This window comes from Prorops nasuta, unplaced genomic scaffold (genome assembly GCF_024137725.1).
Source record: "Prorops nasuta isolate Cenicafe-Biocafe unplaced genomic scaffold, Cenicafe_Pnas_1.2 PNAS00362, whole genome shotgun sequence".
Lineage (NCBI taxonomy): Eukaryota > Metazoa > Arthropoda > Insecta > Hymenoptera > Bethylidae > Prorops > Prorops nasuta.
This window is the reverse complement of record NW_027117158.1, coordinates 1-24,901: the sequence shown is the minus strand read 5'-3', so window position 1 is coordinate 24,901 and position 24,901 is coordinate 1. Positions and strand designations below refer to the sequence as shown.

The 24,901-nt window shown below is 37.5% G+C and overlaps 2 protein-coding genes across 9 annotated transcripts; one reads left to right on the top strand and one right to left on the bottom strand.

Annotated features, from left to right (window-relative positions):
- Window positions 1-464: 464 nt before the first annotated feature.
- LOC136785449 (protein PRRC2A-like) lies at window positions 465-20,978 on the bottom strand. Of its 8 annotated transcripts, none has more exons than XR_010824654.1 (18): window positions 20,540-20,978; window positions 17,547-17,694; window positions 17,213-17,467; window positions 16,966-17,122; window positions 16,038-16,283; window positions 14,657-14,746; window positions 14,295-14,578; window positions 10,470-13,769; window positions 8,532-10,388; window positions 7,651-7,845; window positions 6,847-7,152; window positions 6,468-6,653; window positions 6,249-6,378; window positions 5,588-5,938; window positions 5,073-5,218; window positions 3,601-3,625; window positions 3,245-3,509; window positions 2,624-2,763 (listed from the first exon to the last, which is right to left on the bottom strand). XR_010824654.1 is itself a non-coding variant. In XM_066746491.1 (17 exons), exons 2-17 carry the CDS (start codon window positions 17,637-17,639, stop codon window positions 2,612-2,614), a joined length of 8,013 nt encoding a protein of 2,670 aa, XP_066602588.1. In that variant the 5' UTR covers window positions 17,640-17,694; window positions 20,540-20,978; the 3' UTR covers window positions 465-2,611. The 8 variants fall into 8 exon arrangements, 6 of the variants coding, with proteins under 6 accessions (XP_066602588.1, XP_066602590.1, XP_066602589.1 ...); XR_010824655.1 differs by having other exon boundaries at window positions 5,094-5,218; XM_066746491.1 differs by lacking the exon at window positions 3,601-3,625 and having other exon boundaries at window positions 465-2,763.
- A 777-nt stretch (window positions 20,979-21,755) lies between these two features.
- Window positions 21,756-24,896, top strand: LOC136785451 (protein HID1-like; the record flags this gene model as incomplete). The annotated part of the gene is made up of 10 exons (XM_066746497.1): window positions 21,756-22,132; window positions 22,423-22,782; window positions 22,861-22,914; window positions 22,982-23,205; window positions 23,299-23,540; window positions 23,616-23,846; window positions 23,924-24,049; window positions 24,121-24,377; window positions 24,449-24,692; window positions 24,760-24,896. Coding segments are annotated over exons 1-10 (1,941 nt in total), but the record flags the coding sequence as incomplete, so codon positions are not given.
- Between the last annotated feature and the right edge of the window lie 5 nt (window positions 24,897-24,901).

Below are 24,901 nucleotides of genomic sequence, written 5' to 3'. Positions count from 1 at the left end.
CTCTTAAATTCAAAGCGATCCTTTTCGCAGTTTCTATAGAGAATTAGCGATTTAAAAATCGTTTTCTATATTCTAATCACGAACCCTTTTACTTCCTATCTCCTCTATCGTCTCACATTCTCCATTTGCGAAAAATCGCGAGATTTAGAGAAAACAAAGTATCCCTCACTTTCGTATTTAGGTTTACAAAGTAGTAATTACACAATGTTTTCTTTTGATAACTTTTATATCAATGCACACTAGAGACACGTAAGAGTCCCAAAAATGTAGCTTCCTTATAACACAGTATTTTCCGCGTTAACGCAGTATCCTTTCGTTTCTTGCGAGGCCTGCACGTGTCATTTTCTTCGTTTGGCAAAGAGGAAATTTGAATTTTCCATTATGGCCTATATTATATTTGCGTGAAAGGGCGCTATGAAAGTTCAAGGACAGTGACCGTCAACGCGACTGGCAGTATAGTATAGTATCCTCAGCGATCGCATATGGACTCTCCTCTTAGACTCTTCTCCTAAGTTTTCACGCTTCTATATGTATGTTTGTATCTATGTATGTATATATATATACACACATACATACATATTTATATGTTTCGCATATCGTGTTTTTCGTTAAACGGGCGTACGTACGCGCTATTAGTTTTGCTCTTAAAAAACAGGCAACGACACATTCTGCAAATACTACTGTTTATTGGATTTATCTTTGTATAATAGAGCTGCAACGAAAGCAGAGAATGTACAATTTTTATATACTTATGTTTCTAACTCTCTTTTTCGTCTTTTTGCATTCGTACGCTATTGAAGACCCATAAGAACCGCCAAGAACTCTTTCGAAACGTTGAAATACCGGTAAAACCGTTGAGGCAATGATTCGGGGATATGATTTATGGAAATTATTCTCGATCGTTTAATAGCGTGCTAGGTAGACTCGAATTATCAGAGAATACTACGCTGGACTGTCATTCCTCCAACGCTCGATTTTTTCTTTTCAGAACGGTTTGTATAGGAACGTTCGAACTTGAAAGATTCGAAAATGCGAGGCGTCTCTCGAGGGTTTTAGTGCTTTTCTTTTAGATATCCTCGCACGCGGACAATTAGCTTAATACGACTAATGATTGATGCACTTTGCGAATAGGGCTAGGTCATGGTGAAAAATGTGTATATAAACTGCATCTCGTCATCGCGCGCGCACACACGCACACACGCACAATCCCACAATTACACAATCACACACACACACATCCACATGACCTCGCAGAATCATCAAACGATCAACATGTACACATAGTTCGTCCAAGTGCCATTCAAGTGGTAACAGTGATTTATGCACGGTTATTCCGTGATTTTACGATGCAAAGAACAGTGCTCTCTTCACCATTTTTGTTTTGCTACAAATGCCATATAAGAAAGCTTTGCTATTCACCCAACTCCGGTTTCCATTTTGCAGGATTTATCGCTTCCATGAATTTTATACCATTCACAACGACATATTACACATTAATATATTTTAAATAAGTTTTCATCTATCGTTATTTCGTAACTTCATCCGATTTATCATATCATTTTACATTTTTTTAGATATCTATCAATCGTACATCATTGCTAAAATCATATTCGTTCCTCGGAATGCCATGTAACTGCGGTCAGTCGATATGGGTTCCGAGTTGTAATTATCATTCATTTCTCCCAAGGATGACAGTCTAGCTTCTTATTCTATTCTCCTTTAAGAGTTAACTTTTTCTCTCTTTCATCCCTTTCTCCCTCTCCCTTCCCATATTCAAGATAATTCTAGTTGAGTACCGAAAGTAACGCGAATATACTTTCAAACCCGGTTGATTATTCTATTACGCGCACAGGACGGCCCTAAAAACCTATTATTATTTATATTGCTCATTCTATTCAAATTAATCTATTCCCTCCATGTGTCTTTCGCATTTTTCTTTCACGACGGTTCTCTTACGCAAAAAAATCAAATTTTTTTCAAATTTTTCTCGTTACATTGACACTACCTTTTCACACTCTTCTCTTTATATCATTGACTCGTTTCTTACATCTCGATATTATCGATTGACAAAAAATGTCACTTTATCTTACATTTTTCAAGTTTCTTTCACATCTACGAAGCTTCCTCCTTACTTGAATTGATGTTTCTCTACTTCATTAGGATCCTCGAAGATTTCTCATTCTCATGCAAGCTTGCTATAATATTAGTTATTGAATAACGGGACAGCTGAATAGGCAAAGTTTCTTGCAAGGAATCGTGGAATTTTTCGAAGCAACGGCACAACGTTGGTTTCCAAAACACCATGAGGATATCAGTAGCAAGCCTTCTAGTTATTGGCCTGCCATTGAAACAAGTTACTTTTTTTTGTTTTTTCTAGAAACAATCCCAGGTATCCGTAGCTTTAATGCGACCACTCCTCGACTCACTGAATTATAAAAGCACGAATTCTTTTCTCTTTAATGGGATCTAAACATCATCACTTCTTGTTCCTCCACACATAGAACTTTCATTCATTACCATTATTATTCTTTCTTCTATGTCCCTTTTTCCGTGAGCAATGTATACTGTGTAAAAAGTCCCAAAATTAAAACTGCGGGCTTCCCTTCGATTTCTACTCATTTTGCTGATTCACTTCTTCCTTGTTGTCGACATCTTGTTGATTTACATTGGATTTGTTTCCTCCCGGCTGATTTCCCGCGTTTCCATCGGAAATCTTTTCATTGTGCGAGTCATTTTTGTCGTTAGAGTCCATTTTAACGTTGCCTAAAATTAAATTTTCATTGTCAGATAACAAAAATCTCTTCTTTATATTACTTATCATATTATAGGATTTAAATTACAACCATACACATCAGTTATTCGTATAAACAATATCATGCCATTTTACATTATAAAAGAAGAAAGTTATAATTTCATCTGATATTGGAGATTATCGTTTTATTGATTTTTATATGATATGAAATATACACTGTACATAAAAATTATTAGTAATTAATTGTCGTCATTATACATTAAAAGAAAAGTATAATTGTTTTGACATTTCAGAGACTTCTAATATTTTCATTGATTATCATACGTTATATAAATTAAATTACACTGTACATATAAATGATTCGTAAATAATATTATGCTGCTAAATGAAAGGAAAGTTTCGATTCTTCCTGATAATTTGGTATTTAAAGAGTTATCATGGGATGATGAATTTCTTTTGAAAATTAGGGAGGGTTAATGTGAGGAGACCAACCTTGCGAGGAATAATATTGTTGCTGCATCTTCATATTACGTTGTTGCTGCTGTTGGTGTAAATTTGGTCTGTGTCGACTGATTTGCGTTTGCTGTTGCTGGGTTGGCATGCAGTTAGGTTGTTGTTGCGTAGGATTGTTTGGATTGGGACCTGGTGGGAACGGGACAACAGGCCGTTGAATTGGTGGTGGATAACGCTGCTGCTGGGACGGCTGGATACCGGCCCTGGGTGGCATACCCATTCCTCGTACATTTTGTTGCAAAACCTGTTAAAGGAAATTCAATGTTCTTCATATGCCAACCAAACAGAATTATCTTTAACGATTAATTGATAAGAATATGCAAACTATACGTAGCCTTTCTCCAAAAATGCGTTTCTTTCCTAGAAATAGAAACACTTTATATAGTCTTTCTTGCGTATGCAATGGTTGATTCATAAGTAAAGTACTTATAAATCTTCATTCAAACTTATCGTATCTTATTGGTACGTTGAATAAAAATTGCAAGGGCCGTGTTCTAGTGTTTCAAGGATAAAACTATTCCAATTAATTATTCATATTTAACTAAAAATAACGAGCACGATGTACTCCTGATCGTTATTCTTAACATTGTATTGGTATGAAAAGATTTATAAATAATGTACTTATAAATCAAATAAATTCATATTGAATCTAATATATAAGATATATATCTAATCTTTTTAATAAGGAATTAAAATTTAAAATAACTAGCTAATCTTATTTTAGCCATTCCAATTGATCCTATCTTCGACAAACAAGCAAAAATAAGATTAATTAGGCTGCTATGCAATATGAACACATTCGCATAGAAAGCTTAGAACTGTGTATGAACAAAGTAAACTTATGAAATCTATAATAATGAATCTGTTATCGATGGGTCTAATAACAGGCAACTATTCTTTAAGTGAGTAAAAATAATTCCAAATTAAACAAAACAAAAACGTATAGTTTGCAATTATCCTTTTCTTACTCCTGGAATCATCCGAATCACATGATTGATCAGGCTATTGTTTTTAAATGTAGCCTAAGACTATCTCATTTATATATAAATATATATATATAGGGGTTTTCCCTAACGCCGGAACATAGGAGATTTCGTATTATTTGACTATAGTACTTTTTACTATAGTCAAATTACTGTTTTCCCTTTAATTTAAGTATTAAACGTAGTGACCAATATTAATTGAGTAAAATGAGACTTATAATGAATAATAGAAGCAATTAAACTAAAATAACCGTTAAAACTAAACTATCTACGCTTTTATTAATTATGATAATATATAGTAAATGCTTCAGTGCTATAGTCAAATAACACAATCATATGTTCCGTCGTTAGAGAAAACCCCTATATACATATATAGATATAGATATATAATTAATTAAATGTACAGTTATTTAATGTAACATTTATGATAAAAACTTCGATTGTGTATGCCATTTACAGCTTTTTAACAACTAAAATAACATTTCCTTCTTTATAGTTATTGTTATTTAAAAATTTGCAATAAAAGTAAGGGACAGTTCGATTTCTTTTAATGATCAAACTGTTATTAGACATTGGAGAATGCTGCTTGGGATAAAACCGAGATACTATTTACGTGAAAGTCACACCAAATAAATAATTCAAACGATATTAATGTCTAGGATTCGCCATACTAATTAAGCAGGTATAAGTTCCATGAGCTATCTATATAATCTACCAACGATGCATTAATGGATGTTAGATGAAAAAAATTAAGATTTGTGGCATCACATAAATGTCTCATTTCAAGTCTTATAAATAATATTTAATGAGTGAATGGTACATACATAGTTATTGTAGCTGCTTACCAGAGCAGACTGACTAACGCCCTGATATTGTTGGTATTTATGATGCTGGGGGGGACTAGGCTGTGGTTGCTGGGATGAAGATGGCTGTTTGCAGTTTCTGGATTTTGGAGATGGTATTTGTGGTGCTGAAATGATCAAAAGCAGTCAATCAATGTGTTACACGACAAAATAAAAACAATATACACTTATATGTAAAAACGAGTAAATTTATTATAATTGCAATAAATTAACAAATGTACAATTAAATAATTTACATAAATAATAATTATAATTTATCATTACTAAATCGAGTTTCGTGCAAAAAATTATGAAGAAAGAAAATAATAACGTTTCTTCGTATGCTCTCTACTACGAGGTTATTTAAAATTTACAATGTTTGATAATTAGAATATATTATAATAATCATAATGGTAATTGGAATATAATGATAGTGATAGCGGCATATAATAATAGAAGGAATATAACTGTAAGAGACTCTTAGAGGTTCAACATACTTGAACTAAAAACTGAAGCCAGTACATCTTGATTCCCCGAGGGACTCTTTAATTGTCTCGGTGGTTCCTGTGCCTGATGTTTACTGAGGAATGTGGCAGGGGCGTTTGCAGGAGGTAAGCCAGCTCCAGCTGGATTGCGATATTGCTGGGCTGCCGCTGCTGCCGCCGTAATTTGTAATCCTGAATTTGATAAAAATCCTGAGCTATAGTTCTGTAACCCAACTGGTGTTGCACTGCCAGTTGCCAAGCTCTGATTATGTTGGCCAAAACCTTGAAGACCATAGTGAGTCCCAGTTTGCTGAGTTGCCCCTCCAGGTTGGTAAAAACCAGTTTGAGATCCCGGGAAAACATCTGATGAAGAAAAATAATGAAAATTATATTAATTGAGCATTCGTCTCGTCACTGAAATTCATAAGCATATAAAAGCATTAATAATGTCTGTTTAAGATACCAAGTATATATAAATCGATATAAAAAGAGAAAAAAGTTAAGTAAATCGAAAACTTTTAAGTTTACAATAAATTGTGAATTTTCGTTGAGAAACATATCGAAACAAAATTAAAATAAAACGAGTGTGGTAAAAGATGAGAATAATAACTGGTTAGTGGTAAAATAAAATGAATGGACGGGTCAAGCTTACATAAAAGGCAATTAAGTTTACCAGAAGTAGCGCTGTAATAACTGTTAGCCGATGGCTGCACATTTGGTCCTGGCCGTTGAACCAATTGGGAATTCCCCATATAACTGCCACTTACTCCCAAAACCTGATTCGGATCGTACGGTATGTACAGCTAAAAGAGAAATATTCAGACGTGTAATTCTCACTCAATATTCAAGAATACTTTATAAAATCAATGCTCGTATAATACAAATTGCAAACCTGATTTGGTTGTGGAGCCGATGGGGCTTGAAAATGAGGAGCTTTAGTTCCAATAGCACCAATTGGTTGTGAGGACGGTTTTACGCTCGCAGACATCAATGAATTAGACGACGAACTTATCAGAACCGTATTAGGATTGTTGCTCAATTGCTGATTTTGCCCGAATGGAGGTGCAGCAGCAGCAGTCTAGATGGAAATCATAATTAGTGCACACAGGCCTTGGTCGTTTTCCATGAAAAAATACGCATGTAACTTTCATTTATTTTTGCTCATTTAACATATTATATTAATTTTGCATTAAAGTATTCTTAAAAGATTCATCGACACTCTTGTAAAGCTAACATAAGAAATTTTATGAAACCAATAGGAATATACTTACAAGGCGATATTGGGACAAGTTGTTCTGATACATATCAGGAGTAGGGGCATTTGGTGCGTGAGGTGGGGGTGGTGGCTGTTGCAAATACACGTTTTGTTGACTGAATGAGTTTTGTAGAGATGGTCCGTACGGTGCGTATTGCGTGAAAGGTGAACGGCTTTGGTCCAATTGAAAAGCACCGTAGAGTCCACCGGCCTGAGCTGGCAGCTGTCCTGAGCCGGTATTAAATAATACTGCAGGCGGAGAGGGTATCGCAGACATGTTGCCGTACTGTGCAGGTTGAGAGGCAGGATACTGAGGAAATTCCTGAAATGCAAATTAGCCAATCAATTGCAACTATATTTCAACCAAACTCAGCTTTAAATATATTGAGAGAAGCTAAAAGAAAGAAATTACCAAGCACAACTACCAGATATTAAAACCACTAAGATTCAATTACCAAATTAGAGAGCTATAAAACTAAGAAAATATTTACCCCTATTTAAACTTGGTATTAATCGCTATAAATACTGTGGAGAGGTACCACTCGATTCAAACTTTCGCACGTTGCTTATAAGAATTATTTTCACCAAGGAATGACTGATTGCTTAGCATTGTAAAAATTTTAAACTACGCTTTTGTAGCTATAATTAGGACATATAAAATGGACTTAATTTAGACACATCTCCGTGGAACCAAGAAGGACAATTAAAGATGTGTCTAACGAGCGAAATGATTTTGGCCAAAGGGGTTGTCCGCACAAAAAAGGCAAATAGTCTGTTTTTAGTAAGGGAATTTTTCAAATTGGGTATGGGGATGAGCTACCTGATAGTTCATGTGGGAAGGCTGTCCAGTGGAATTAAATGGAGGAGGACTTAAAGGTCCTTGAAGGCTAGCAGGAGGATGTCCGATAGGACTCTGACCGGCACCAATAGGACTAGGACCGGGAACAGTAGAACCTGGTTGGCCAGCACTGCTTCCTGACGACTGTTGCTGCGGCTTCACCTGCGGGGGAACCAGCTGCGCATCAGGCAAAGAGTCAGCATCTTCCCACAGGGGACATGGTGTATTCATTATTTGATTTTGCTGATTTACATCACTATCGATTGCTATCCGGTCTCGTGTCTCTCGCTTATTAATTATTTTTTGTTCTCAGAATAACTAAGATTAGCTTTTATTCTTTATCGACTATTCTACAATTAAACCAATTTAATTACATTTTTTTCCTAATTGATATATGTTTTCCAAATTCATCATTAGCTATTATTCCACAAAGCTATTATAATAAAAAGTCACGTCAATTCGTTCTCTATCTTATTATTATTAAATAACCAGTTATGGATTGGTGAAAATATATTAGCGTATTATACAACGATTCAGTATCATAATAATAAGGCTGCTCATAATATTCTACACTCTGTTTCACCAGTGCGATCAATATTGCAAAATTGTAACGAACCAAATGGAACCAAGAAATGCAAGAGAGCTTTTGTTGCGTTAGTAGTTCGTCGTACAATGATTTTCACCAGCTAGATCAACAGGCAAACTAAATATTTAGTAATTAGTATTGTTTTATTAGGAAGCGATGAGTGTGACTCTGTTTACTACCGATAACATCTCGAGTCTCGGATTTTACCAATTTTTAGCGATGTAACAAATCAGCGGCATGCAGAATAGATATAACGTGAAGAAAAACGATAGCTCACCTTGCAAACATTAGTGGAAGTGGTGATTTCATTCTTCATATTGTTCTGAGAATATTGCTGGTGAGGGTTATAGCTATCATCGACATCATTTGACTCGAAGGCTTGAGGAAAACTGTTAGCGCTACTAACCACGTTGCCATCCTCATGTTCGACGACCGTGGGCATTGGTACGTTTTCCCAGACCTTCTTCACGGAAGCGATCTTCAAATTCAGCTCAGCCGTAGATGGAGAAATCGTGCTTTGTCCACCGGTCATATGCATCGAACGCGCCATTCCAAGACTCTTGCTTTTGTCATCCGTCAATTGTGATAGATCCGAATCAAAATTGAAGTCCAGCTTCATATCAGCGTTATCCTCGTTCTTGTTGAACGACAATGGCATCTGAATGGGCTCCTGGCTCTTGTCCTTCATAAGATCATTGGGTTTGTTAGAAAATGCCACGGATAATGATTGCTGCTGATGCTGCATTTGGCTATTATCGTCATCCATGTCACTTCCTCGCTTGTCGACTCGTTGCTGTGACTTTATGTGATTGGAAAATTTCGACTTTACTGCTAGATCCGAAGATCCAGTTTTTGTGGTTTTCGAGTAATTCGTATTTTCGAAGATCAGTGTCTGTACCGGAGGCGACGAAACATCACCAACATTTTTCTCCACGAGAATCTCTTTCTTGCCAGACTTTTCATCATTCGGGGAGTTTCTTTGACTGCTGCTACCTGATGTTATTTGCTCGTTAACCTCGTGAGAGTGATCGTTCTGGGCCGTGAGGCCAGACATTAATTGAATATCAGCCGAAACGGAGGAAGGCGAGTTAGAACGCAGCTGATTGGTGAAAGGCTTGTCCCATGCATTAACCGAAGGTGGCGGAGCTGGTCCACCGGAATCCTTAGAATAATTCCCGGAATTTCCTAGTTTACCGATGTCATTAGCGTCTCCCGGGCACATTTGCTGTTGCTGTTTCGCTAATTTCAGCAATCTAGGTGGCAACTTTGGATTTCTGGAAGGGCGCTCGAAAGGTTTCTTGCCAATCGCTGGCTGTGGAACGGCCTGTCCTAGTAACGGGGGAATATTCTGGACCTGCTGCAGGGTTGCTTGGGACCCATTAGACTTGGACTTGGATCTGTCGCGTTCCCTGTCTTTTTCCTTGTCCCGTTTCGCTGGCTTTACCTCATCCTTCTGACTGTGTCTCGACTCTTTCACGTTCTTCTTGGAACGCACCTCCTGAAAACCATCGGAATCCAATTTATCTTCACCCACGTTAGATCCGTCCTCGGCATAATTATTCGCATCAGCCTCGGGGTCGATCACTTTCTTATCCTTCCCTTGGGACTTCTTGTTCATGTCGTTCAGTGCCTGATTCACCAGATTTGGGTCGCTCAGCTTAATCTCGTCGATCCTGTTTACAGTACTCTCCTTACTGGATTTGACAGAAGGCCCGCCAACTCCCGCAGAGCCCTGGCTTCTCGATCTGCCGTTCTGAGCCTGCGCGTTTTGCATCAGTGGAGGAATATTGCCAGAATGACTGCGTTGATTCGTGAACACTGCGTTCTGGGCGTTCCTCTTTTCGGCTCCAGGCGCTCGTGCGCTTGCCGAAGATGCTTTCGAGGTCTTCTCGCGATCCCGATTGGATTGCTCGCTCCTGCGGGATTGGGAGTTGCCCAATCCTTGTTCCTTTCCTCCCTGACCTCCACGGCCAGGAAACGGTTTGTTACGACTACCACGAGATTCCTTACTCTCCTCTATGTGCTCCTCGCTGTTTTCCGAGGTAGTCTCCCAATCCTCGTTGTTCATATCAGCAGTCTGCTTGGAAACGTTACTGCTGCTACCACGAAATCGGGCATCTCTGTTATCTCTTCCCTGTGGAAACAAAAGACAACGATAGAGAATAATTCCACATCCATCGGCGGTACTTCTTAAAAGAAACAAAACGATACTTACCCTTCTGCTTCTACTGCGATTTCGCTTGGTTCTCGAATCATCTTTCCTCTGCGACTTTTGCACGGAGGATCCAGTATTGGTATGGTTATCTTGTTGCTTAGCGCCGCCCTGCTGAGGTTGTTGATTAGGCGACTTGTTTCTCCTACCTGTGATACCAGCAGTAAGCGCTTGCTGCTTGGCGATGATCTTATCATCGCTGGACTCAGCTTGTCCGGAAGCCGCGGAATTGGCGTCCTTTTCCGGGGTCGGAGTCGGTGGGTTCTGTCGGGCCGAACCCTTATCCTCGTTACGCTCCGACGAGAAAGGACTCTTACTGGACGGTGGTCCATAGCCTTCCATCCTGCTGCCAGTGGTGGAGGAGCTCTTGATCCTGAAGCCGCTTCCTCTTCCACGCCTAGACGGTTCACCTGACGGTGCGAAGCCCTCCCGACTAGGCTTCCCGTCGTAGACTCGTTTATCGTTTCTCGACTGGGAATACTCCGCGGAACGTTTGTCCTCCCTCCTACTGACCTCTCGATTCCTATCCTCCTTCTCGAGCTTCTGCGAAGGCTTCGGCGACCTCGTCGAGCGTTTCTCTTCCTTGCCAGACTCCGTGGAAACTGAAACCTCGTCATCGTCGTCCTCGGAGTCGGTGTGGCACTGGTTACGTCGGGAGTTGGACCCTCTAATGCGTCCGCGGGACTCCGGACCTCGCCAGCTTCTAATGTAAACGCTGTTATAATTTCCACCCCACTGACGACCGCCCCTGGAATCTCGTGACCTTGAGCTCAAGCTCCCACTGCCGGTCCTATTACGAACGTTCTTCTCTCGCTTCTCGTCCTTCTGTTCCTTTTCGTCGTTGCCGTCCTTCTCCAGAGAGAGTTTCTCCATGCTCTGCTTGATATCCTCCACGTGTTTCTCATCCTTGATTATGTCCAGCTTACCATCCTCCTTTTCGAAGGTCGGAGACACAGCGTCGGCCCAAACCTTCGTTGCAGCAATATTCTCCCCTTTCTCGATACTTCGACTACTCTCCAGTCCTGTCCTCTCGGACTTTCTACTCCAGCAGATGTCAGACTCCTTTTTACACTCGCTGCTCTCCTTGGCGGAGTCTTTCTTCTCCTGCTCAGCTACGGCCACTCCCCGTTTTAGCTGCGTTAAATTGCGCTTCTCACTCTTTAACTCGTCAGCCTCGATCTTCTCCTTCGTTACGGGACCTGGAGGCAATCTGCGATCCCTCTCGCGTTCCCGGTCGCGCTCCCTCATGTCCTCATGGTAAAAGTCTCGCTGCTGCTTCTTCTCCTCGTAGTCGGATATGTCGTTGGCCCATGAGGAGCCACAATCGCGTGATTTGTGGGAATCGTCGTCGCGAATCGACGTCTTTGACTCCCTGGAAGTGCGACTGTCACGGGAGTCCGGCCTCTGGGGACGCTCCCCACGTTCGAGGCGCTCGTCCCTCGGTGGTGGCTCGCGACGGTTATCCAACTGCCTCTCTTGGTTGGCGCGGTCCTCACGTCGTTCCTCGCGCCATTCACCACCTCCACCGCTGCTACCACCACCGCCTCCGCCTCCACCACTGCCACCTCCACCTTCTGGACGATCTCGTAGAGGATGTTCGCGGTCGTCGAAACTTTCCTTCATGTAATTATCATAATCCTTCTTGTCCTTGAGCAAACTGTCCCTGTTATCCCGCAAGGACCTGTTGTCCCTGATATCGCGATCCCTGTTGTCCTTAGGCTCTAGGCTGTCCTTGGACTCGCGATCTTTCTCATCAGAATGACGATCCCGCTCCCAGGGCTCGCGAGAGTGTCTCTCGTCGAACTCATAGTCCCTGTAGCCCCGTCCATAGTCGTCGCGAGGATAATCGTAGCCAGGCTTTCTGCCCTCGTAAGATCTGTGCGATGTGGATCTATGATAACGATCGTCTCTAGGCGGAGGAGGATTGCTACGATGATCCCTCGAGGGTGGGCGTTCCTCATCCATTGGGCTGGAAACATCGGAATCCGCCCTGGTTCTTCGTAGGGGTGGTGGGGGTATCGTGTGTGCAGGCTTCATGCTGCTGTTGAGAGAGTTGTGGGCATGGGCCCACTTGGCAGGATCGTATTGCTGGGAGAATGAGACGGATTGCGAGGAGGATCTCTCCGCGTTTGGCGAGATCCTATTGTAGTTCGAGCCGCTGCGTTCGGCGTGCTGCTTCTGAAATCTCGGTGGCAGGTTGTGCTTGAAGTGACTGGAGAAGGCCGGATGCTCGCGATCCCGCATGTCTCGCTGATCCCGTTCCCTCTCGCGCTCCCTGTCGCGCTCACTGCGCGCGGGGGGTGGATCTTGTTGACGCAGAAAGCCTTGGCGATCGTTCGAACGGAAATCATTGGACTGATCCCTGGAATCCCTAGGATCCCTATTATCGCGAGGAGCAATCTTTTCGTCCTTGTCCTCGGACGAAGTGCGGGACCTCTCTCGTTCTCGACTCTCCCTTTCACGATTCTCCCTCTCCCTCTCCCACTCTGGAACGGGAATGGGCACGGGAGGCACGTTAATCAATCCTTTTGCTTCCGAACTAGGTCCACGCTCGTCCTCCTTTAGTTTCGTCTGTTTTTCTTTTAGCTTTTGCTCCAGGTCCTGCAGCTTCTTAGCTGCAGCCTGCTTCGTCAGCTCCTGGAAGCGTTTCTCCTCCTCCTCCTTGCGCTGTCTGGCGCGTTCCACCACGGAGGCTACTTCGACTTTCAGTCTGCGCCTCTCGTAGCTGCTCGCTTCGTCTTCCTCGACGCCTCTCAAAGGATGCACACCGTGAAGTTGAGATTGATTCGAGTATCCGGTGGGTCCGTTGGATCCCCGAAAATCTCGAGGGGCTCCGCTCTGGCTCCAAGGCCGATGAGGCTGCACACTTCTTGCCTCTTTCGAGTCTCGGTTCGCGTCACGATTCTCTCGGCTCTCTCGGCTTTCCCTCGTGGGCTTCTCTCGCTCTTCGCCAGGAATGTCTTCGTTCTTTTCTTCCTTCGCAATATCCTTCTTGTCGTCTTTTTTGGCAAGATCCGCCTCTTGCTCATCATCGCTGAACGTTAATTTCTGATTGTAGTCAATATCGTCGTGCGCGGACCATCCAGCGTCGCGCGCTATATCATCCATTCGGGTTAGATCCTCTTCTTTGATTATTGGCCGTGTTACTATTTCCTCTTCCGCTAGACGATCACGCTCCTGGCGTTGTTGATGAGGAGTCGGAAAACGCTCGACTGGGTAATTGAACCTTGGTCGTGGACCGTTCGGTCCTACATTTGGGGCAAATTGAGGAGGAAATCCTCCTGTAAAATTTCCTCTGTACATCTGCAATTTTGTTATACAGGCATTAGTTTCTATGCGTTTATGCTATTATATTTGTTTTGTTGAACCAGAAAAGCATTAAACTATAATAGCAACACACAAATGTACATTCATCTAGAAGGTATTTGGTTGACTCATGCCAAAATAATAAATCCATCTAGAGCAATTGATTTTGAGAATACAATTCTTATACTTTATTCCTTACAAGCACTTAATTAAAATGTTATTAGGAATTAAAAATAATTCACTTTGAAAATTCTTTCTGGAAGAACTATTTGATACGCTTGTTTTATTGGTCAGACATAGTTAAGTCTTTCCAACATTAATGAAAGGTTTTGACGTAAAGAGTTTTTAACTCTTAAAAACTTCTCAATTAAGAGTTACGTAAAAAAATGGTATAAGAATTTATTTGTAGCGTAATATGCTCTTTGCAAAAATATTAGTTTGATACAAGTTAACCAGGCACCTTCTATATGTAAAATTAGTTTATAGTAAAGAAAAGAAAAGCAAAAGTTGGGGGTAACTTACAAAAGGAGGAATAAGTCCTCTGTATTGATGCAAATTGGGACCAGTGGAAGGTGCAGGAGCTTGGCTATTGTTTGAGTTATGCTGGCCTACCGGGGCCATGGCCATGGCGGGCGACTGGCCCAAGTTCTGCCTGGCGGTACCGGGTCCTTCCGAATGTCCTCCTTGGCCGCTGATGTTCATTGGGGGGCCCTGGACCGCCTGAGTACTCCCATTTCCGGAACCAGCTGTTGCTGCTCCTGCTCCACTTCCTGTGCGGCTGCCACCTTGTATCCAACTTCCTTCCGCTAAACAATCAAAAACACTTTCTTATAGATCAATCATTAAGATGCTCTATAATTATATTCAATGTTGCTTTTATTTACTTTGTGGGCGTAAACTTGGGCCAGGTCCGTATTGTGCGTTCAACTCCCGACTTAACGCTTGTTGCTGTTGTGGACCTCCTGATACACCTCCTGCATTCATTATGCAGTAACATTTCTTTAATATATAGCAATACTTTTCTTTATATTTATTCACTAATGTTAACATATCTCTTTTTCCTTTTCTTATGCTGGTGAAAGTAAAAAGAGATAGAAAGAGAAAGAGAAAGAGAAAGAGAAAGAGAAAGAGAAAGAGAATAAGATTCAACGAAATCAGCTACAGATTCTTGTGAATAATAAACATAAAGAAAGAGACATCATTGCATACAGGATAATTTTTTACATAACACATTCTGTAAATAAAGAATTCTTTTCATGTAATGCCACTGTGTACAAAAATTTACTACGACAAAGAAATAGTCCAACAATCAACGCAACTGTAATTATTAGCAGATGCACCAACCATAATTGCATCATTTGGCTCTCATTTCTTTTTAAACTTTGATTTCATGTTAAATATTTTTTTTAAATAATCATGGCAAGCAGCGTCCCGACGAGTCACTTAAGAAAAGGTCCAAATAAATTCTAAATACATTTTCACCAAACAGTAAAAAACTTATTTAAAATAATCATCTCACACTTTTCAAGCTCTGGGTGCAAAATCTCTTAATATTCAATTAATTACCACTTATATATATATATATATATATATATATATATATATATATAATATATATATATACATATAGTGTATATCGAAAATAATTAAAAAAGATTTTAGCTTGCTTGTTTTAAATGTTTACATACAAGCTCAACACTGTAACTATAGACCCGATGAAATTGAATTTATTATAAACACCCAAAACTTGTACATGATGTATGTTTGAACAGAACTTGTAATATGCATAAATAAAATATTAATCAATAGGACAGGATATGATTGATATGTATAAAAATAATTTAATATAAAGGAGAGAAATATTAAAAGGAGCTAAGCGACTTTTCCATGGCAAAGGGTGAGTAGATGTATATTAAACATCATGTAGTGTCAATGGAAGCTGCATCTGCTCATGAATTTGCAAATCTAGACCATACATCATTCAGCATAATTTTTCATTCTGTAGAAAATAATCTTTATTGCAAAAAAGCAATAAATTGCAAGATAGACTAAAATTAAAAAAGAAAATAGAAATGGAAAGAATTTTTCTTTTAAATATGAGCACAAAATCACTATGATCCAATCAATAATTATATCCTTAAGATCATTCTGACAGAACTTGAGCAGCCAATAAAATCTGAAGCTTTTTGGGTGAAGCACAAAGATCGCTACTACAAGGAATCAAAATTGAGTCTAGCAGCAACAGGCAGGCAAGCAGCAGCCCACCTGAGTGGTTGTGGGAATATGGCTGTTGCTGCAGCAATGAATGATGTTGGACTGTGACAGAGATCGCATTGGATGTTGTCGAGGACTGTTGAATGAGACTCTGAGTGGAGACGGATGCAGAGGGCTGTCCACTGAGACTGGGGAACTCGTGTTGGAACTGCGGGGACTGGTGGGCGAGGAAACTCAGTCCTAGGGCAGCTCTTCCCCCTCTCCCGCCCCCCACGAGCCCCGCGTAACCAACCATTGCTACCACAATGGGTATTATCTATCAATTAATTGTGTACCATAGCCCACAATCCAGATATGCTTCTTAAAACCCATTGTAATCTTTATTCCAGTTCTTCTTCAACTTCAAACCCTTACTTTATATTAATTCAATATTTTAAAGGACTTTGAATACTGTGCCTTCCAAATGAAGAATAAAGAAGCAATTTTACAATTTTTATTTGTGCAGACCTTTTATACCAGCCCAAGGTTATAACTTATTAACTTTTCAATATATTTTTAATACCACTCCTAAAGTAGCTCGTTAAGAGCGCTACATCGCCATAGTTTTTACAAGTACTTTGTAATCTTAAAAACAGAAGCTCAATGGTGCCTCAATTTTTTAAATTTAAATTACAAGATCAAACTTCAGAACTGGGATGAAGCCTTTCCTCACAATACACTTTCTTTTCATTTCACAAAAGTGGAATATTATAGCATATACTTACATAAGATTTCCTTAAAATACAAAGGATAAGTCTTATATGCTTGTGTTAATTTGATAAAATTTCCATGTCCTAAGTTAAAGTGTTTAATTTTTATATGGCCTTTTAATAGCTTATAAAATTTTAACACTACTTTACAGCGTTATTTTCCAAGAAGTGGGTCAATAATTGGGATCTTAAAGCATCCTTTATCGTATTCAGATTTTTGTAATGCATACCATCTCCTGATCTGCTCATAATCGCGCTCCATGATGATTTGTTGCTTGCATCTGAAGGATGTAATGATTGTGAAGGGCCTTGTTGTCCTGGCAGTGGTGGATGTTGGGGGGCTGATATAGCAGTTCCTGGTGCACATGGTGCAAGTGGAGAGTTTGTCTAGAAGATTAGTATTTAATATTTAAATCCCAATCAGATAAATCATGATAGTAATTAAAAAACACATACATTAATAACTATAAAACTTACCGTAGTTGTGTCTAATGCTGATACAGCTGTGGTTGTAGTACTACTAACAGTTGGTGATGCAGGATCTTTAGTAGTGGCCCAACCACTTCCTCCACTAGGTACAAGACTAACTGCTGGATCACTACTGCTTGTTTCACTTTTTAAACTAGGAAGGTTAGCAGGAGGTCGCCGTGCCGAGGGCACCTTTCCAAGACTTTGCATTCCATGTTTGCGTGGTAGTGTATTTTTCTGCTGGTGTTGCTCCAAAGATTCTCCCTAGTTATTTTATAAATTTATCATGAGCTTCTTAAAGTACAATCACTTTTTAAGAAAAGTAAATAGTAAATATCCTTACCCTGCTTTCTCGGTACAAACTATTGATATCTAATGATTGAAATTTTGATTTTCCTTTCTCCCCCTTCGACACAATCCCCGACAGAGTAGACATGCTGTCTGCAGGCAACCATTTAGTACCAATCAGACCCAAAGAACGAACCCTTTGTCTGCAAAACAAATAAACAAATTATAAATGTTTCATTTTTAATAATCTATATAGTATTTGCAATATACAGAAAAGTTTAAATAATATAGCAAAGAAGAAAGAGCTTTGATGCATACAGTGATGCACACTTGTATGTTATATACACATGAATAACTAATGCTTTTATATAAACAGTCAAATCTATTATATCTGTAAAATTTTATACTAACAGACTCAGATTATCAGGCCAGGACTTTATACATATATTTACTAAATTATATAATCTATGATAATTTAATTCTCATTTTATTGTTGTATTAAAAGGTTTACACTTAAATCTGAAGTATATAATGTTAAATAACTAACGAATCAGTTATACATCTATTGGTTACGTGTATACTAAAACAGTGATATTAAGATAAAAATGTGTGATGGTGCATAAGCAAACTATCAGCTCTATGTATGAGTAAATTTTGTCATTTTTCCTATAGTATTTTCAAATACATATACAGTTTTGCATTTTTAATTCGTTATGTTTATATTGGTTTACACGAAGAAAATTTGTTATGAATTAAATTATGATTTTGTTAAAGCGTTATAATAATTCTTCAACTACAGATATATCAGTAATATAATAAATCAACCGATGTCACAATATTTTATACAAAATGTTTGCCATAATTTTAGAACAATTTTTAAGGTAACAATTTTGCATTCATTAATCTCAATATACAATAAAGCAAAAACGAAAAAAGTTTAATAACAATTTCTTAATGCTGCAATTGCTAAGAAATGCTATATTGGTCAGAGTAAATTCATTATAATAATACAGTGATCTCTATAATCTGCAATTTAATACATTAAACAACTGAACAAAAAAGAAAAATATTTTTGTATGTTTAGCTGCATCTGATAATTGTATTGTAATTTTAAATTAACAGAAAAAAATATTGATGGAATTTCTTTCATTAATAGACAAACATGAGCTCTCCATGTTTTAAACATAATCGTAGCATCACTGCTGCAGAATGTAGATAAATAAACTATTGCAAATACATTCTTAGTTATTCATAAATGGTTTGTATTGATTTTACTCAAATTAAAACACAATGGTTTAACAAGCCAAAATTTTCATTTAACACAAAATAATTTGACAGTTTGACGTTTCTTTAAAAATAATTTGGTACCCTGGTGGCAAAGGTATTGCAGGTACCTATCTGGAAAGGTTGATTTTAACTAGTCTCTCTGTACATTTATATGGGAAAGTTACATTTGTTAGTTATTGTATAACAGTGGGAAAAAATTAGACATGTGGGATGTTTACTTATATTCTCCCCCCAGAGTATAGATATAAATATTTATCTGTCTGTAATTATAAAGATGGGTACTAAAACTTGACTAGTATTAGAGCAGGGCATTTATGGACGAAAATTGTTACACACACTTTCAACAAGATTCAGCCAATATTGGGAATGATTTCTGTGCAAAATATCGTACGTGCGTGGTAAAATACGTCAATTTTGTGCGCGGGTCTTTTTTGAAGGTTTCTTCTATTTATAACCAATAAAGCACTATGTAAAAATATTTACTTGTCTTAAGGTTGTTTTTCAACCTTTTTATTTTATTTTTTTTTTATTAAAAATTATAAGTTGTAGTAAATTTTAATAAATTTAGGTTGAAGCCCTATTAAATAGATAGTTTTATCAAAAAGCTTACCAAAAGGTAGCACGACCAGCCCTTATACTTACGGAGATAAATGAATTTTTACGTCCACGCTCTGAAGAGAGTTAAAATGAACACCCCGTACACAAAAAGTTTTTCCTTATTTTTTCACATAAATTGTAAAAACATCTTTAGCTTTTGAACTGCTTAGTAGCGATGTCGAATTCAAGAAACAATCACAATATATTTATTAAACAGAAATAAAAAAATAAATCAGTTTAGTACTTGTAAATATTACTTATTGCGGATATTATATTGATTATGTCGCTGAAACATACAAATGAATGATTCATTGTAGATTCACAGAAATCTTCTGCTAAATGTATTGAAATTTAGCTTTGCACAATGACACGAAAAATATATAAGATGAAAAAATAAAGACTGATACCACACAAACCTTTTTATACTTCAAAATATAGCGTATTGTTGGATTGAAATTCGGTTTTATCGTTGATATGTATACAAATGAATAATTCACTACATATTCACGGAGATTTTTATAGCTGTATAGTATGCGTGTAAGAATGTATATAAAAGTTTATAAAAAAGCAAGAATTACTATTAGAAACTATAGGAGAAAAAGGAGGTACATTATAAAATGTGTCGTCAGTAGAAAGAAAGAATTCTTAAATATTAGATTTGCGAACACCGCAGTTGTGGCATGATGGCATGAATGGTGATCAAGTAGAAGAAAAAGGTTGTCAAGAGCGTCACATTCAATGATTCCAGAGGAGAAGGAGGAACAGAGGAGAATAAATCGCTGATATATAACTTGAGCGAAGCTTCGTCTTTGCCAGCTACGAGGGGAAAAAGCAGAGGTATAGGTTAAAGGAAAATCGTAAAATATAGGAGAGCTTTCGTTAGAATAGAATACTGTAGAAGAAAAAGATGTTGCTATTCGAACGAGATGTTGAGGAAAATTGGCATCGTAGAAGGTTTACGTCAAAATACAACCAAGTGGGAAAATTTGTTGGATCGAAGGAAGCCATTAATGCAGGGAGAAATAAAATGATTAGCAGTATAAGGATCGGTCCGGAACGGATTTGTGACGGGGAAGAGAGGGGTAAGGAGCAAAATCAAAGGGAGAGTAATCCGAGGAAAAAGTATCAGGACGATGGATCTGAATTGACAAAATAAAGACTTACCTTGGTCCGTCCAAATGGGTTGCAAGTTCACAAATGGGTTAAATCCCAGTAAAACTACCTAAAGCACGGATTGCCGCAGATTACGAGTCCCAACAATTGTACCGCGCCTGCCAGCACACAAACTTCTTCTTTTCCACAATTCGTCCAAGATGGCGTATGCGCGACTTTCGGCTCTTCTTCCGCGATCAATACAATTACGTCATGCGGCCAAAGAGACCCGCTACCGCAGACATACCACTCTCGACACAAGCCTTCTTCCCTTTCTGTCACGCGAACAAACTCACCAAATTTATTATACGATGAATCGTCGATCTACACCAAACTTTTCCACCCTTTATTTGTCACCCAATGATGCTTAACCGTGACACTCTTCCGAATTCCGATCGAATATCCTCCCCCGAGTATTTTCCGAAGGGAATAGCTTGAATGGCTTCTTGGGAAACCGTTACTCTGGACGCGGCTAGAGTGAAACTCTCCGCAATCACTACAGCGCTGCTTTGGAATTCTTATGACGCTACTCCAAAGTCAAATTCATCATTGCCATTAAAACTTCTCCTATCGACTTTCTAGCCGGATTAGCCTCTGATCTAATCAATTACTATCCCTTTCCTATGGATATTCATTATTATCTATGTATTCATGCTTTCTTCTACAACATCACAGGTGTTTTTCTCTGTAATATATTTCTTCTATACATCGGGAATGGATACATTTTTGATCCCTTCAGTACATTTAGTATATCCCCCATACAAAATTCAAAATGGCTTGCTTACGTTTCTCACGACAGATTTAAATGGATGTATGACCGACGGAAAATTTCATTCAAGAAAATTTTCTACAATTTTAATAATATGAATTTAATTGTATAAGGGATCAAACTGTTAGTTTAATTCTGCTTAAAAGCGGTACAGTGTCGTTATTTGAAACATAAAAGTTATAAATATATATGTTTATACATTCTGTCAATGTAATTTTAAAAAAGGACTTTTGTACCGTTCTTAACAGAAATTAGTAGATATAATATGAGAGACATTATGAACGAATGTATCTAAAATATGTAGATTTTCTCTAATAACTTTTCTTACAATCCGAAAGTTTATACTGTTTTACCGATAATAGAGGTAGAAAAAGAGAGCGAGCTTGTTTTATACACACACAAGTGATGCATATGTATATATGTACATACTAACAAGATGTACAAATGTATTTGGTTGTTGGTTTGGTAAACTATTAACCCTGTTGTTGTATCCTGTTAAATGACAATTTATTGTTAACCGTTCGGCTTTGTTTTATCAATAACTAAACATTCATGATCTCAACCATCACTTTGCTTTCTTCAATTCCAATTATTTAACTTTCGATTGAATTCATTTTTCATTGATAACAAAGGGTAAACTAAAATTAAATACCACGCGAACAGCTGCAAATATGGCGACTGTTCTCCTTGTTTGTAACGTGTGAAACAAGAGGGTTTTCGACTCTTTTGTGTAATATTATCAGTCACAATTTAACATAAATTAAAAAGAAATGGGCAATTCCGACACCAAGCTTATTTTTCGGAAAGCAGTTGTTCAGCTGACATCAAAAACTCAGGTACAAATTCCGTTTATCTTGAAATAAAAAATAATGTTTTCTGCTTGACATTTCAATATGTCAGATCGCACATGGGCTTTTTCTATTTTCCACACACATCCTTCTGCGACTTTATAAGCAATTGTTAACACTTTTATTTTATATTGCATCGTTTTCTTTATTTTTTAATTTATATTATTTTTAACAAGTAGAAAATAGCAATGGTATATTTCTTTATACAAAACCAAGAATAGTTTAATTTTATATTTATATTCTCTCAAATGTCTGTATTTATTTATTCTAAATAACAGGTGATAGATGCTTCTGATGAATCATTCTGGGAACAATTTTGGTCAGAAAATGTATCAAATGTGCACGATATTTTTACCTTAATTCCTGCTTCTGAAATTCGTGTATTACGAGAAGAAGCACCAGCAAACCTAGCAACATTGTGTTACAAAGCTGTTGAAAAATTAGTGAAAGCTGTTGATAACAGCTGTAGGACTCAAAGGGAACAACAAATAGTTTTAAATTGTACACGATTATTGACACGTTTATTACCATATATTTTTGAAGATATTGATTGGAAAGGATTTTTCTGGTCTAGTTTGCCAGGAAAAGACAATGAAGAAAGTATACCATTAGCACATTCAATGTTAAATGCTATTTGTGTAAGCACTTGTATGTTTAAACCAATATAATTATAGAGTCTATGTTATTGAATTTTTATAATAAATAATTTTTTTTAGGATTTATTATTTTGTCCAGACTTTACTGTAGCTGCAAATAGAAAATCCGGCCCTGTATGTAATTAATTATAAACATAATCTTATTGTATTAACAATACAAATAAAAATTTCTCTTTGTTAGGATAAAGCAGAAGAATTACATTCCATAGATAGCTGTGAATATATTTGGGAAGCTGGTGTAGGATTCGCCTATTCGCCACCTAGAAATCCTGTCTTAGATTCAAATAGAACCGAGTTGTTAAAGCTTTTATTAACATGCTTTAGTGAAACAATGTATAACTTACCAATGGATCTTTCAATTACACCTAACAAGTGGATCCAGCATTTAACCAGTACTGAAAACAGGTAATTTGAATTTATTATCAAATCTAAGACAAAATACTTTTTAATTTTTTACAATAAAGTAATGTCCATTATTAAATTTTTAACTTTTCATAGACATGCTCTACCTATGTTTACATCATTGCTGAATACAGTATGTGCCTATGATCCAGTTGGCTTTGGATTACCATATAATCATCTACTATTTAATGACTCCCTTGAACCATTAGTTGACATTTCTTTACAAATTTTAATTGTAACATTGGATCATGATACCAGTGGAGGGACTTCTATGGACGAGGGTGTAACTGGAGACAATTTATTTATTAATTATTTAAGTCGTATACATCGTGACGAAGGTAACCCTTTATAGAATTTATTCAAATTTAAATAGAATTATAATTTAATAAGCAAATTTTTTGATTTTTTTATAGACTTTCATTTTGTATTAAAGGGTATTACAAGATTATTGAATAATCCACTGATGCAAACATATTTACCTAATTCAACAAAGAAAGTACACTTTCACCAAGAGTTGCTTGTTTTTTTTTGGAAAATGTGTGATTATAATAAAAAGTTTCTATACTATGTGCTGAAAAGCTCTGATGTACTTGAAGTTTTAGTTCCTATACTTTATCATCTGAATGATTCGCGAGCAGACCAATGTAAGATGTCTTATCATTAACAATACTTGAAAAAGGGTTAAGATTTTATACTTGTGTTTATGTATTGGTTCTTTTAGCAAGGGTAGGTTTAATGCACATCGGTGTATTTATACTGCTTCTTTTAAGCGGAGAACGTAATTTTGGAGTCAGGCTAAATAAACCATACACAGCTACAGTACCTATGGATATTCCAGTATTTACAGGTATATCATTCATTAATATTATAATATGTTGTTCATTAATTTTGTTTTTCAATAACACATTTGCTCTTTAGGAACCCACGCCGATTTACTAGTCACTGTGTTCCATAAAATAATAACAACTGGACATCAAAGGTTGCAACCTTTATTCGATTGTTTGCTTACAATTCTAGTCAATGTATCTCCATACCTTAAAACTTTATCAATGGTGGCTAGTACCAAACTATTGCATTTGCTTGAAGCATTTAGCACACCATGGTTTTTATTTTCTGCTCCTACCAATCATCATTTAGTATTCTTTCTACTTGAAATTTTTAATAATATAATTCAGGTACGTAAATTATATTACAGGGAATCATTTAAATATGAAGAATTATGACACTTAAATAATGTTTTCCTTAGTATCAATTTGATGGCAACAGTAATTTGGTTTACACAATAATTCGTAAGAGACAAGTGTTTCATGCACTTGCAAATTTACCAAGCGATTGCAGTACAATAGCAAAATCTCTTAATAAAAGGCAACGACGTCATGTTCCTGCGAGTACATCCAGTGAAAATGTTAGTGAAACAGCCATGGAAGGGTCTCATCCCGCTCAACCAGCTGAGCCAGGCACATTAAACGCTACTTTGTTAGACACTCCTGGTAAGTGTTATTTATATTTCTTTTTATTTTTCTTTATCCCATTAACAATAAATAATTTTTTTTTAAGGTATAGAAAATATGACTGAAAAAGAGTCAGCACATCCATTAAGCCCATCAGTTAACGTTGAAGTTGGTTGTTCAGCTAGTAATAATAATCAAAGTAACGAGGAAGACTCTTCGGAAGAAGTGTCATCATCACCTAAACAGAA

Coding starts and splice junctions, on each gene's coding strand:
- LOC136785449 (XM_066746491.1), bottom strand. CDS start 17,639: ATGTCTACTCTGTCGGGGATTGTGTCGAAGGGGGAGAAAGGAAAATCA. Junction 10,389..10,469: donor ATCGCAGTAGAAGCAGAAGG/GTAAGTATCGTT, acceptor TTGTTTCCACAG/GGAAGAGATAACAGAGATGC. Junction 2,764..3,244: donor ACAATATTATTCCTCGCAAG/GTTGGTCTCCTC, acceptor ATTTAATTTTAG/GCAACGTTAAAATGGACTCT.